This window comes from Trachymyrmex cornetzi, unplaced genomic scaffold (assembly GCF_001594075.2).
Source record: "Trachymyrmex cornetzi isolate Tcor2-1 unplaced genomic scaffold, Tcor1.1 scaffold223, whole genome shotgun sequence".
NCBI classification, from domain to species: domain Eukaryota; kingdom Metazoa; phylum Arthropoda; class Insecta; order Hymenoptera; family Formicidae; genus Trachymyrmex; species Trachymyrmex cornetzi.
The window spans coordinates 3,397,336-3,413,242 of NW_017296881.1; the positions used below are offsets into that span (position 1 = coordinate 3,397,336).

Here is a 15,907-nt window from a genome sequence, read left to right on the forward strand (position 1 = left end):
AGCATTATTAACAACAGGACTTGTTCAATTGTCGCGATTAAGGCGTGATCATGAATTTCTCGAACACATATGATTATGAAATGTATCAGGCCAGTATTCACATAGTCGGTTCTTATTTTAAGACCGTCTTAAGTCCCTAATGCGGCCCTCTGATCGGTTCATGACATCTTAAAACTGTACTTAAGACGGTCTTAAATATAAGATCCAACTATGAATACCAGTTTGTGTCAAAATTCAAAATGGATGAAACAGCATCTCTTATTAAGTATCGGAAATGTTTCAAAGATCACTAAAAAAAAACTGTCTCAACCATTTTGATGTCAATCATACGAGGTACAAAATTAGTTCTTAGACTGATCGCTTACTTAACTCTTAAGAAGGTATTTGAGAGATTTCCCAAAGAATTAAAATTTTGTCTTCTAGTTCTTGTTTATAAATTTTAAAATAGTCAAAAGCATTAATTTTAATACGACACAATATTTTTTTTCTATATATATATTTTTTATATTATTAAATTTCTTAGATGATCAATAAAAATGATTTACATTATGTGTTCTGAAAAAACTAAAAAAAATCTAAAGAAAGTAAAGAAACTGAGAGATTATTAATTGTATTGAACTTTCTTCACTTTTTTCACATCACCAGTTAAGAATTACTGTCTAAGAAGATTACTTTGAAAGGAATTAGAAGATTACTTTGAAGGGGGAAAATAGGATTAGTCAATTATTTTTTTACAGTGTTAGTCCGGAAACTTTTTTATTGCATCTCGTAAGTGACAGAACTTAAGCGTGAGTAGGAATTGTAAGTGTTCGAATAATTCTGCAGTTATTCGGATAATTTGATGAAACTTGAACATGAGATTTCCGATAAAAAATAGCTGAATATTTCAAGTATCTGAATATCAGGATAATCTGCATCTATTTAAATATATACAGATAGTCTCTATGTAGAATTGGTCAAAAGTATCACAAGTCTAATAAATACGGAAATATATATATTGCAAAATGACGGTACCAGTACAAACATGGCAACAATTCAACCGTCCGAAAATATGCATGATATTCGAAGTACTCGAATTATTCGACTATTCGTTTTATTTGAAATAGAATTATTCGCATCTCAAAATCGGATTGCAGTAATATCTAAATATTCAAACGTACCATTTCAAAACTTTACTTTACGTAGCTCTATTATGAACTTCTTTACATTTATTTGTTACAACATCTTCTTGCATGCATCTAATTTACAAATGCGACCAACGTAGTTCTTATCTCGCTATAATTAAAATGTTCATTATCTCTTAATAAATAATTTATCATAGACAATTACGCAATGCATTTCTAAAAAATAATCGCACGCTGAAGGGAGATAATTCTTCCAACGGATTCACGTTTGTTAATTGCTTTATAAACAAAAGCTCATTTCTAAAAGTTACAAAAAATCTATTAAAATATGTGCGTATAGAAGATACTCCGCACGTGCGACAAAGATCAATAACAGTAATTAACAATCAACAGTACAAAAAGGATCCTCGACGGAACAATGAACTTGGAACGTGTGAGTGTTAATGTATATTTAATAACACAACGTAGCAACAGTAGATTATACATATAGGACGTACATACAGACAGAGCGGATAGACTTACGTTTGATCCTTACATGCATACTACGTGATCAGTTATATTCATGCTCGTACACTTGATTACTCGTAACACGTATTCGCCATTTCATATTTGTTGTATAGTTGCAGCCCGAGATTATCGCCAGGTGTTATAACCGGCGTAATTTCGGTGCGAGTTGCCGATGCTACAGATACCAAAAAACGTATTTCACATCAATTTGGATGTACATTCAGATATCATTTCTGCACGCGAGTGCACGTATGTATATGTAAGTGTCTATAGCATCGAAATTTAAAACTAGCAAAAAATTGTATCAATTTTAAAATCCTGATTGTTTCTACGTTCCTCCAAATTAATTGCTATCGCCGCTGATCGCGTCCTTCTTTTATTTTCCCGTCCTATTTTATTATCATTGTTACACTTAATCGCCACCGATGGATATGAATTGGAATAGACTCGGTGATCTTGTAATAATTCGCACATCTGCAGTTAAATCTACAGTTTTCTCGTATCGTCTCTCGTATAAAAACCTTACGAAAATAATTGCTCTATCGTAAAATCCGGCAATTCGCTTACGGCGTTACCATCTTACAGTTATAAGGATTCAAAGTAATCCCGCTGTCCTTGGAGAAAAAACGCAAAAGCCGATCTCGGCCCTTAAAATGTAACGAATTACGCGACCATTCGATCGCTCTATCACGTCATCGACGCGCCCGGAAATCCGCGATCTGATCGATCGCGGTGCCAATGAACAAAGTACGCCCTTTTGTTCTTTTATCGTCGACGGATGATCACGTGCGACGAAATAACGAGCTGTGACAAGCGCGCGATAAATGTTGTGGCTTCAGAAGGCTACGGGAAATGCCCTCGGACAATCTGGACTAGTCTCGATGTACAAACGCGATGGTGTGAACGATCAAGCTCGAAAAAACCCTGTCAATTAATCCAGCAAGAACGAACAAACGCTTATGATAATAGGATCTACTTTGGACTGCCATTTGATTATTTGGTTTCTCGATGATACAAGAATGCAAGAAATATCTTTAAAAACGTCTCTAAAGGACGTCGGAAAAAAGAAACCGTCTTTCAGACGTCTTTATCTCACACATTTGCATTATCATAAGTTTTTCTCATGTCCTTGGCACGAGTCGAGAGTGTGGAAAGCAACGGCGTTTGCACGGATTACAAACAGATATCTCAGATTAAAATGTCTCGGTAAGAACATATACATACGTTAACCTTAGTAATTATAATTTTAAATACGTGGTAAATCGCATGTACTGGTAGTATTTGCAAAGATCAATTAACTCATTGCTACTTCAAATTAATTATTTTCTTATTCTGCCTCACAAAGAACGAATATGTGAGTTATAGAATGAAAAATTTAAAAGCACATCAGAGATGCATATTAGAGGATGGCGTGAGTTGTAGTCCAATGATTTATTGACCAATATTTTCTCCTGGAAAATACATGTGAACAAATTGCATGTACTGTAGTATTTACAAAGATCAATTAACTCATTACTACTAAATTAATTTTATTCTTATTTTACTCTAAGAATAAATATATTATAGAATGAAAAATTTAAATAGATATTAGAGATACATATTGAGAATGATGTAAGTTATAATCTTACAAAGAAACCAACCATGATCCATTTTGACCAATAGTTTCTTCTGAAAAATATAAACAAACTATTCTTCGTAATCACAATATTAACCATTAATGACAATCTGCAAATTATTATATGCTCGTTCGTCTCGCTATGGATTCGTGTTATCTAATCTCGATTTTTAGTGCTACTGGTGATCTCAACGTGTACGAAACGTGTACGAATGAATATGCAATATTAGATACACGCGTAGATAATGCCTTATGCGATTTATTTTATCAATGTCTTGTTCCGTTCGAAGATCACTCGTGTGAAATACTAAACAAAATCGAGTCTTACACTATGCTGTGTCTTCCGTCGTATATTCGATAAAGCTCCGTGTTAATTGGTGCACACGCCTCCACTTCTACCCCCTTAATTACTGCATCTCACTGATGAAGATCGGCTTAATTGTTTGTCATGACGGAAGTGCAGTGTGTCTACTGTCAAGAGACAACGACTCAATTCATATTCGCGCTCACACGAGTCATCATCCCGACATCATCGCCACTCACCGCTGTCGCGTTAATTACGTACTGACGTACTCGACATACAAGGGTGCATGCATCCGCCGCAATCGTAACAAACCCCATCCTACTTTACATTTAATTGGTAGACTTAACTAGACTCTTCGTTCAAACGTACCGTACAAATATCTCGAACATAGAAGAAGTTCTAAGGTTCATTGAAGCGTAAATCTCATCTCTTGGATCACCTAGAAAGCTACTTCGTCGTGTCGTTGGACGAACAATTGTACAACCGCGCGCTCGCAGCGGTGAACTCGTCTTAACAACTAGAATATATTACGTAGGATACGCAGTGGCTAACATTGTGACAAAATCCAAATAACGATGTCTTTCTTAAGGGCAATGGCAGGGCGACGATTCGTGGTCTGTCGGGAAAGGCTTCTTCTCCTCCGGCTCTCGTTCTTTTCCATTGACGATTTCCGGCCCGAGTAACAATCATGTCGATCATCCACAAGATGACCCATAATTCTCGGACTGGCTGACTTCGGCCAGATTTTGGCTTTGACCATGCGTTAAAGTGGCCGATCGAGATGCAAAGGCCACCGCGTTCTCTTTCAGTTTGTCTACCGTTGATCGGGTATCAAATCAGCACAGTAAAGGCTACCTCAGGGCACCTTCGAGTCACATGGCTACAATTACACACCAGTGTGATTGAATATGTAAGAAACGTTGCTATCCTGATGGACCGGCGGTCCGTGCCAGCGTCTCGTCGATGAGTTGTTATTGTTGTTGACATAATAAGAGGACTTCCTCATGCTCGTTGAGGAGGACATCATCGCGACGGTCTCGTAGTACCTGAGTTTGCCGCAGCACCGGCCGCTCTTCAGGATGGCGATAAAGCCGCGCCGGTACTTCTTGTTGAAGAAAGCGTAGAGGATCGGATTTATGCAGGAATTACTGGCGCCCAGCCACTGGGCGATCGGCGTGGCAATCGGCAGGATTTCGTCCTCCCTCTCAGCCACGTCGCCACCCAGTTTGACTACAGCAAAGATCACGTAAAGAGGCAACCATGAGAGGACGAAGAGTATCACGACCACGACCAACATCTTGACCACCTTCACCTTCGACTTCTGCTGTATCCTCTCCATCTGAGCGTCCTTGGTATCGGTGGGTATATGCCTGCGCCACACCTTGATCCAGATGAGAATATAGCAGAGAGATATGAGTATCATCGGTAACACGTAGCAAAGAATTAAATTGCCAATCAGAAAGAACAGTGAGCCGTCCTTAGGATGCGGCCACTTTTCCAAACAGAAACGTAAATCGGGATCATCGTCGTAGATGGAGACCAAGTCAAAAAATAGCAACCAGGGTGACGTCATTGTCAAAGCGATGAACCAGATTACGACGATTATCATGCGAGCTCGCCGCTTCGTGATTTGACATTTTAACGGCCACCAGATTGCCAGAAACCTGAAAAAGATAAACCGCAGAAGTCGTTAATTATTACCACCATTTTATTCGCTAATTTTAAAAATAAAAGCTTAAATCGCGTAAAAATCGTTAGGTATAGTTTAAAAGTTATAGCGTAAATAAATGATATTAGATATTTACATTTATACAATCATACAAATCGATTAAATTTAAATTGAGAATCCGTTTAAGAGAATTCATAAAATTAAAAATATATTCATCTGAAATAATTCTAAATATAATATATATATTTGTTTAAAATAATTGGAAATTTTCGAGATATGTAAAACTATATCACAACAAGTTATTTTTAAGCATTTAAGGCCGATTGTTTCATCTTCAGATAAATTATGTGATATATAATGGATAAGTAAGAGTATAAAAGAATAAGACAATAAAGAGTAAGAAAGAGCTGAGATTTATCAAAAGGTAGAAACAACCCAGCCTTAAAAATTGCCTCTTTTACGTATTCATTAGTAGGATTTATTTGGTATACCAAAGATTCTTGGTCCAACATCTCGCGATAATCTCATTTTGTTGAAGTAGACAAAAAGAATTTGTAAATACGCGCGGTTTTATCTCCCATATAATTTATTAATGCAATAAGACTTCAAAAGAAATACATATGCAATAATTAGTGCAATAATACATCAAAAGAAGTATATGTATAATAACTATTGGAATCAAGTAATGACCATTCCATTATTAAATAATGATTAAAATATACGTCAAGCCTGTCGCGAAAAAACAAGATTTTTAGCGTAAAAGGATATAAGAAGGGGGTGAAATCTTTTGATCAGACAAGGTTTCTAGTTATTGGCGTCTGCCTTATTAGCGATAAACTTGTACCTCACTTATACGCAAAATATACTTGCGCGTTAGATAACCGTTTAATTTATTGTATCATACGAAGAATGCAGAATAGCCATTTTACAGGCACCAGGACAGGTTCGGTTGAGCCACGGACACCTACGCGCGCGTAGAAAATTGCTGTCCCGTCTCGTACGGTCGTCGCCATTTTTAAGCCTTACATAAGGAACTGCCAACAAATATTCCATTCGCTGTTTCGAAAGACACTCGCACCCGTCACGCTTCGATGGGCATGCCGCCAGTTGTATATGAGAATAGATACGAGTAACACGTCTTATATGACTCAAGAATTCTCATTTAGCGTCTGGATCATTTAAGACAAGTTGGATTATTTCGAGAAAAATCTGTCGAGGCATGTTTCGATGTCGATGGAGCTGATCACCTTCAAGTGAATGAACGAACCATTTATTAACATTCTAAGACAAGTCTTCTAAAACAAAAAATAATAAGTTCAGAAGTAATTGTAGTTGTTATCATAGAAATGTCTTAGAAATTTTTCTACGAAGCTAATACTTGTATAAGTAAACATATGTGATGTGATGTATGTAAGAGAAAAAAATAAGTATAACATTTTTGTGACTCTTATTATAAAGCCGATAATTATACTCTAAAAAATATGGGTGGGGAATTAACACTATACAGTGATTATATGTTCTCACCGTGTTAGTATTAATATAAATAACAAGAGAATTTTATATAAACATCGCATGGTGTTAAATTTCCATACCCATTTTTCTTATAGCGTGATTATTGGCTCTATAATGGCAGTTAATGTTATTCTTATACTAGTACTTATTCTTTTTTTACATTAAATTACATATCTTGATGTATACAAGTATTAGCTTCATGTATCATGGAAAGACATTTTTATCTGTTTATATCAACACAGTAAAAATTATATAAACACTACTGTATTTTTTTAGAATGTGTACAAAAATAGGGATGTGCTATCTCCGAATAAATTCGCTAAAAATCGATTTTTTGCAAAAAAATTGCTATAAAATAATTCTCTTTGTTAAAAAAAAAGCAATTTACAAAAAGAGAGAGGGATTAAAAATAGTCCCTTTTAATTAAAAAAATCAATTTTTTTTCTCATATAAAATATGTATATTGATACAGGAAAATAATAATGACATAATATGGGGAAGAGCAATTTATTCGTTAAATTCTAAAATCATATAAATTACGTTCGCCCGTATTTAAGAACGTGAGATAAGAACATAGGATAAAAATCGCATAAATCGCTATCAAAGTAGTTGGAACGCGCGGACCATCGATTACGACTACGACGATGACGACGGCGACGCAAGGTGAGAGCAATTGACGATTCTTTCGTTTCAGAGTCTTACGACGATGAAGCACGTTCAGATTCGGAGGAGATCCGCGCGGGATAAAGCGCGCGCGTCTTTGTGATGTAAAGAAGCCATAAAAGCGGGACACTCGTCGAGTCGCGCGAAAGGCGGGGGTATTTCTTTTTCCTCATTAATTAAATGGTCCCCGCCCACGGAGAAACGTCGAATACTATCTTTAATGAACGTTTCTCTCTCGCAACGCCCGTACAGACCATACAGCTTCCGGATTCATTAAGTCGCCATTTTACCACTCACACCAACAGTCGCGGATTTTCCGCCTCCGCTATACCGCGATTACAAGCGCCGCCCTTCTCTCCGTGTTATCGGCATCTTCGACTGCGTCTTCGTCGTTGTAACCTTCAATCCAATGAATAAACTTTAAATACTTGTCGTCGTGACCTTCCATAAATCAATGCGTCCGATACCGATCTGCAAACGTTCTCATGGAACACCGCGTCACTTCCGAGTGGCGGCGCGTGTACACCGCACTTATCTCGATATGTATCATGTATAAACAACGAACCTCCCCCGAGTTTGATATCCACTCAACGGCGAGGAGCCAGACGGCGAGAAAAGTTAAAAAAAATAGCCAACGCGGAAATCTAGCTTGCCCAAGGCTACCTATGGTCGCGAGGTGGGGCGAACACAATGAGACGTTCGCGATGATGATCCCGGAGACATGTATCTATATAAAGGGATCGATTTCCCGTAGTTGCAACTGCAGTACCGAACAGTGTCGTCCTGTGTGTTCTTTAACGGGAATAAAGCTGATAAAACGCTTAACATGTTCAAACTGGCAAGTATATCCATCGTATACATTCGTGCGTGTTCGTTTGTCTACATCTATCTATAGTGTGTCCGATTCACTTCCGGTCACGAGGATATTTCTACGACTTAGGCCAGTATTTATAGATCGATATTTGTTCATGGAGATTCTTATATTTAAGAATCTTACTGACTGACATATTAAGATGTCATGAACCAGAGGGCGGTATACATAGTTTGTTCTTATTTTAAGACCTATTTTAAGATCTTGAATAATGTCTTAATACAGTCTTCTGATTGTGACATCTTAAGACTGTACTTAAGATAGTTTCAAATGTAAGACTGGATTATGAATGTCGGCCAGAGAGCCGTACTAGAATCTTAAGACATTACTTAAGATGGTCTTGAAATAAAAATTGATTATATAGGGCCTCTATGGGCGGTATTTATTTCATTAGTCCATTCTTATTTCAAGATTATCTTTAAGACGCTAATATGGGCCTGTGATTGGTTCGTAACTTCTTAAGACTGTACTTGAGACGATCTTGAATATAAGATCTGACTATGAATACCGGCCTATAAAATATTGGTCTGTAAAGTAATGTCTTAAGATGTTAAAGGTACAATAAAAGGAATAAGGAACAAGGATTAATAGATTTCAACCTATCGAATATTCCTTATTTCTTATTCCTTTCATCGTGCCTAAATGATTCTGTGATTGGTTTATGGCATCTTAAAACTATACCTAAGACAGTCTTAAATATAAGAACTAACTATGAATATCAGCCTTAGTTCTGAAGCATCGGTACAAAGTATCGCGTTATATGAGATTTTCGAAAAATTCGTACATCAAAATTATCATTGAAGCACAATCTTTAATGTTCGATATAAAGTTTTGTTCAGTGCATCAAATAAAATTCGGAATAAAATCCGAGTACGGAATACATTCTGCGCCAGCACTAACATTACGACTACAGAGTACTGTTCAATTTCGCTAATAAACGTATCGACAGAGCGCTTTCGCTTCATAAATTCCTCGAGTTCTCCCGAATCGAGAACGCTCAAACATTTCGCTTCATACGTAAAAGCGTCCACGATCGATCAATCCGTGTAATCCTTTTCAAAGCGGAATATCCGGAATGGAAGGAGGAAAACGTTATCGTGAAATTACAGTGCTGTCAAAATCGAAGTACCGCAGAAACGTTTTCGAAATTTTCGCGGGACGTATGTGTTGAACGGATAATTGAATTACCATAGAAGAAAAAGAAGAAAAATAAAAGCAGGGCGCTATCATCGCAGATCGAGGAAAATGGAAAAAAGAGATCGTTCTTGGCACGTGCGATCGTCCCGGTGATTAATTGGAGCGAGGTGATATCGAGCTCGCGGTTGCAAAAAAACGGGCCGATCAGGCGTCGCCAAAGTCATCGGCGACGCTAAATGCGCCTCACTTGCTCGCTCAAGCACACTCTCGACATTTTTCATAGTGCCCATAAAAATCGAGAATTGGGAAACGACGAAACGGGGGAAGGGTGATGAGCAGACCGGGCGTGCGATTTAAGTGACGTGTTTCGATTTCAAAATGTAATCACCCTTATTGCTTTCCAGATTCTAATGGCTATCTCGGTGGTAGCGGTCACATGCGCACCGGTGCCGGAACCGGCACCAGCACCGGCACCAGGTCCTCTGCCGCCATTGCTGGCCCCTTACCCGGTGATCTACACTGCACCGTACGTGAAGGTGTACCCATATCAGCCGGTTCCCTTGGCGTATAACCTTGGCTATAACGGCTATTATAATGGCTACTACAACAAGTTTCATCCAGGCTCGGCGTACGCTTACTAACATCGATTCGTACTATCCAGACTATTCAGTGGATCGCCAACACAATCGTGGTTTCCTCGTATAACGCGACTCACCGCAACGCGCCAAATGATTCTGAATCGTGGAACGTTTCTAAAATAAAATATTCTCTTGTCGCAAACGCCGCAGTGTGCTCGACTATGACAATTTCCCTCTGCCTTCTCTCCTACCCATCCTCTTTTCCAGCCGACATCCGCTAATACTGCTTCGCGAAAGAGGATCTCTCGTCCGAGCTTTTGGCAGACTCCGCGCTATCGAGCGGCCCATCAATTTCGTCCGTTTGTTCGCCGGTAAAATTTATGAAACAACACGCATTATACCGCATAATCGCGCTGTTCGCGGACAAGTAATTCCGTTTTAACCCATTATATCTGCCAACGATACATTTTCAGGATAGTATGTTAAATTTTGATCTCGCATTCTGCGGTATGCGCTATGCCGCAATAAACAATTCCGCACAAATAATGTGAAGCAAATAGGAAACAGATGTGAATAAAAGCGTGAAGCGATAAGATTAAATGCTCATAAAGGGAAAAATGTTTCTCTTTTCGCGACGATTTATTTTGGATCATCTATAATCTTAATGAGCCTCAATCCCATAACTTATCGTTAGATAACCTGAAGATACATGAATGAAAACATGAATTATATAAGAACATAAAGAAAAATGTGTTGAAAATATGTAATGTTAAATTTATAAATAATTTTATATGATATCGCGTAAAATATGAAAAATTTTCATACAAAATCGTTAAAAAATAACCATTTCCATTTAATGACTATTATAAAGTTATTAAATATAATTTTGTTTGGTTGTTATTCCATTTATCCGGAAAATATTAGTTACTCTGAAATCTTCAGCATATAAGAAATTCTTCTGAACATTTTGGGTACATTTGTGGTACCCAACATTTTACGATAAATCTGTTTAAATTTAAAAATATATATATACATATAAGAAATACATGTCACATTTAAATTCCCTTATTAATTATAATTCATAATGGCGTATTAAATATGAAACTTTGTTACGCATACAAATTTACAAGAAATCGTGAAAGTTTATCTTATCCTCTATGTAAGATACGTGTAGGAACATATCACTATACTAATGCGCATTAACATGTATAACATATATTATTCTGATAAAGAATATTACACGATAATAACGCATAATAATATCAGATTACTTCAACTATTATTAGTATTCCTTTAATTAGAAAAAAGGAATTAACTGTATTTTATATGATATGGACTGTTACTTCTTTACACTATCACTGAAGAAAAAAATAATGTATCTTTATCTTACATTATCACCAAAAATTGACAATCTTCGATATTTTGGCTTAACTGGAGAACTTATACTCCATACGGATGATAAGTATAAGCGACGGGAATAGTTTTCCTCAGAAAATTGTCTCTTTGCTTAAATAAATAAAAAGAATTTATACTTTTTTAAAGTACGTGAAAATAAGAGAGCTTCACAAATCAAACAAGTGAGAAATAAAATGCATTAATGCATCGTGTACAATCATCGGGATTTATATTTTTAGATAAAAACGGGATTACAAAGAAGGGCTTTATGTCCCTTTTGTTCGTTAATTTCCACAAATCCCAATGTCAGTTTTATACGAGCCATAAAATGACACTTAACACTCTTCCTGCGCCTATGACTCGTTCCAAGCGGAATATTCGACGTGGCAGCTGATAAGATAAACCGAATGCAACGTAGCAAACATCTCGTCGAATAGAAATACTTTCGGAAGGACGAAGGATAAAAGAGAAATAATTCGCAGAGATGCTCGTAAAGCAACACTCGGACTCTGCACTAGTTACAGATGGCGTGTATTAACTGTACTCCATTTGTCTGTATGCAAACAAGATGCAGTTATGCTTCGATGTATCTATAATATCTATGTCGGGAGAACAAAAAAATACGTTTACGCGCGCTCCGGTTTATTGCGCCCTTAGTAATGTACGTGCGCGTTCAATAAAATTGCTACTAGCATGGAAATATTGTGGATAAGGTCGGATAACGTCGGCAGACGCAGAATGGCGAACGGAAGGCATAAAAATCTTTTCGCAGGGCCAGCAAGGATATTATCTTTATAGCAGCGTTATTCATCTTCCTTTATTATTTAGAGCGAGCTACCTCTGGGATTAGGAATTGCGCGAACAATAAGACACAATTTGGTTTATAATTAAAATTTTATTAAAATTCCATATGAACGAGGGAAGGGTTCGGGATGATGGCGGAATGATCCAGGTGAGAGTCCGAAAATTTTGTCAATGAAATACAAAGAAAAGACAAATGGGGAGACGGGAATTTGACCGATCCCACGCGGAGCGTTGGGCCTGATAGTTCACTGGAGAAGGGCGATAAAGTGTGAAGAAGTCGAAATCGGCGATGAGAATTGCGTGCTAAATTTTTCGTCTTTCCTTCACATTACGAGGAAGTAGGGGATGTATTTTTTTTGTTCTTCCAGGGCTGCGTCGTCGTGACTCGGTGGTTGTGTGTGGTGGTGAGTTTACGCTGGCTCTCCTAAATTAACCGTGCAGACCGTAACCATAACCGTGGCCTGCCAAGACGGTCTTGGTGACAACAGCGGGAGTGTGAACAGCGGGAGCAATGGGCTGGGCAAGGAGAACGGCGCCGTGGGAGATCGCTGGAGCAGCAGCAACGACCTGCGGGGCGACGATCGGGCCGAGACCATGGCTGATGGCTACGCCGGTGAGACCACCGGGGTAGGCGACGGCGACAGCCAGGATGGCAGCGAAGACAGCCTATGAAGAAGATTGTAAGGTGGATTTAGAGAGACATACCGCTCTTCTTAATAGTCTTCTATAATAATCCGTCCGAAAGTTATCCTACGATGAGCTTGCGTATGTATTTTCCGTTGGATGTCCCGTGTAACTCATGGTTCACCGAAAGTTCATCACGTTGTTCATAAAGACAATAATTAAAATTACACAAAATTTACCGCATTGTTTATAAAAACAACAACATTGTAAAATAATTAAAATTGCACGGCTAAACTATTGCAATCATATCTATATATGAATATTCAAATTGGTTTCACAATTATCCGATCTTCTCGATCATATCAGACGTCGCGCTAATCGAATCGGTCGATTAAAAACGCGTGGGGTCCAATATTGAGCATCGTTTCGCAAGAAATCGCGACAGAGAATACGAGGTCGGTCGGTGGAACTGCGTTAAAAAAATACGACACGCAAATAGCATTCCGCTTTGGTGGCAGTGACGTTGGCGGCACCACCACCACTGCTAACAATGTGCATGCTTCAGTGATTTCGTTCGCGTAGATTTCCGCTGCAAAGACTCGGATGCCATTGCGCCGTGAGACCGGTGAACGGTGTAAGGGCGGGTTCGTCGTCGTGTCGTATACACGCTCGCATGCCAAAGCGGAAAGGTCACAGCAAACGCGAAAGCCAAGGGTGGGAGAGGCCGGGAATCTTTTTTTCTTGTGTTTACATATATGCATACCGTGGGATAGCTGCCCGTCTCTTTATCGATCATAGGAGGCGCGAGAGTGAGGACGAAAGGAGTCCCCAGCGGCCGTGTATTAGAGGCACTGTTTACTCGGGATGTACAGACGCGTCATTCCGAGCCGGCGAAAAGAATATCTCGTCTCGGAGTTGAAAGATAACGGGCGCGTTTCTCGCTAAAACCGTAACGTCTTTTGACGGATTCTCCCGTAATGATTTCTTCTTTTCGGATCAATGAATGACGGGTGACGACATGACGTAGGAATCATGTTTGCAACGAAGATCCGAGAGAGAACGAACCGGAGTAATCGCGACGATGCCTCCGTAAAATCAGTCAGCGGAAATATTGCCGTCCTATTTGTGGAAAATTTACATCTCGGAAAATCGATCGACGATTGTATTAGAATATCTGTGACGCGTGTACTTTACGGTATTTGCGTTTTCATCGATAGTCAATCGGTACGTTAAGTTGACAAAGGATGCGATGGTCGACAAACAAGCGGAAACGATCGCCATTTGTTCCGTTCGAACGTCTTGTAATTGTAATCAAAGAAAGAAACTCGCGGACAAATTTAGAAAGGTTATAATTAGATAAATTTTTTATATATACACTGAGAAAAAAAATGCTGTTGATTCAATTAAAGTCGATATTACGGACTGTCATTAACATAAATAATTAATTCATGTATATTTTTATTGACATAAAGGCCTTAATTATTGAAATAATAATTTATGCCTTTAGTCAATAAAAATATACATGAATTAATCATTTATGTTAGTAATAGTCTGTAATATAGACTTTGATTGAATCAACAGCATTTTTTTCTCAGTGTGTGTAGAAAGATTATAAAATAAAATGAAATTTTAGCTTACCAGCTTGAACATGTTGATTGGTTGGGGATAGCTTGTTACTTCTTGGAAGCAAAGACAGCTTATGTCCGTTTCGGCGACTTGGAAGTCTTATATACCGCATAGAATTTTTTAAAATCGTCATAAATTTGAACACGTGACCTGAGGTATCTATATGACGATAGGCGCCAGTTAGTTGAGTCAGCCGATCGCTGGACATGGTGGGATAGCTGGTGGACCAATCGTCTCCGCGATACTAGTCTGATCGTCTTACCGGTTCGCCAATAATGTGCTTTCAACCCCTCGCGTCTATTGCGAGAATTGGGTTAAGACACTCCTGTTGTAAGATACGCAGGCAGAACCGATACCGGCGATACCTGACACGGAGCGAATGTGTGAGTGTGTGGGGTAAGTGATACATATGCGGGAAGAAAAATCGCGACTAGTGTCCGCCGGCAAATGCAAATTTGTTCCATAAAGACGCAGCCAAGGTCTAAATCTACGACCTTCTTAGTATTTTTTCCAACGTCGGATGCTGTGAGAGCATTTATCGATGAAGTCTCGAAATAAAGCTAAGTTAAGATCGAACTTTGTTTCTCGAATCCAAGTATTTTTGCGGAAAGCAAGAAATTTGTTTGTAAAAACTTTACGGGATTTAAAGCTATGATGCAATTCTACAAATTTTAAGTAGAGAACCATGGTCAGATGTCAGCTGAATGCAGTATTTTAAAATTTCTTTCTCTTGTGCAAACATTTCGCAAGATAATCAAGCACCAAGATTTAGAATATTAATAGGATGGCCGTGTGCCAATGCTTTGCTAAGTAATTACATAAAATACATATTTGATGTATCTTTCTAGATAATTATGCTTTAGGAGTTATGGAAAACTTCTATCGGAATAAATAAAATTAATATACCGCGTGTTGCATCAACATATCGGTCAGTATGTCAAGTTATTTTATAAACCTCTAGCAAGAATTACATTTATAAAATGTAATCGATTGATTAATTTTATAAATGTAATCGATCGATTAATTTTATAAATATAGGACCTACTAGAAAAGATATTACATTTATAAAATAATCTGATATACTGACCAATATTTGATACAACACGTAGTACATACATATAATATATTTATACTTTACAGGATAAAACTTTAAATGTCGCGCATTTTTGTTATTCACAATATAATTTCACAATATTACAATATCGTTTCAATATTAATTATCAATATTAATTATCAATTGCAATATCATTTCAATATTCATTTCCAAATTTGACTAAATAATTATAATAAATATTTGATGCGTTTCCCTAAATAATTACAAGTGAAGCTTTACGAATCATAAAAAATTTCTATCAAATAAATGAAATTAATATATATATATATATAATATTAACGTTTTCAATTTTTAATTTTTAACGATTATTCTTAGGCCCTTTCTCTTTCTTTTTTTAATTTATTGAGCCTTATTATAGTATATT

At 37.6% G+C, this 15,907-nt stretch overlaps 3 protein-coding genes across 3 annotated transcripts in view; 1 reads left to right on the forward strand and 2 right to left on the reverse strand.

Annotated features, from left to right (window-relative positions):
- Positions 1–4,015: 4,015 nt before the first annotated feature.
- Positions 4,016–15,907, reverse strand: part of SIFR (SIFamide receptor) — a 43,482-nt gene continuing 31,590 nt past the window's right edge. Inside the window, exon 3 of the mRNA XM_018506267.1 lies at positions 4,016–5,214. Within this exon, the coding sequence (XP_018361769.1) occupies positions 4,437–5,214 (778 nt within the window). The 3' untranslated portion in view covers positions 4,016–4,436. The remainder of the gene's footprint in view (positions 5,215–15,907) is intronic.
- On the forward strand, positions 8,141–10,182 carry LOC108760367 (protein transport protein Sec16A). Its single transcript, XM_018506269.1, has 2 exons — positions 8,141–8,232; positions 9,807–10,182. Exons 1-2 carry the CDS (start codon positions 8,221–8,223, stop codon positions 10,041–10,043), a joined length of 249 nt encoding a protein of 82 aa, XP_018361771.1. The 5' UTR covers positions 8,141–8,220; the 3' UTR covers positions 10,044–10,182.
- Positions 12,539–14,529, reverse strand: LOC108760366 (uncharacterized). The gene is made up of 2 exons (XM_018506268.1): positions 14,442–14,529; positions 12,539–12,845 (listed from the first exon to the last, which is right to left on the reverse strand). Exons 1-2 carry the CDS (start codon positions 14,451–14,453, stop codon positions 12,609–12,611), a joined length of 249 nt encoding a protein of 82 aa, XP_018361770.1. The 5' UTR covers positions 14,454–14,529; the 3' UTR covers positions 12,539–12,608.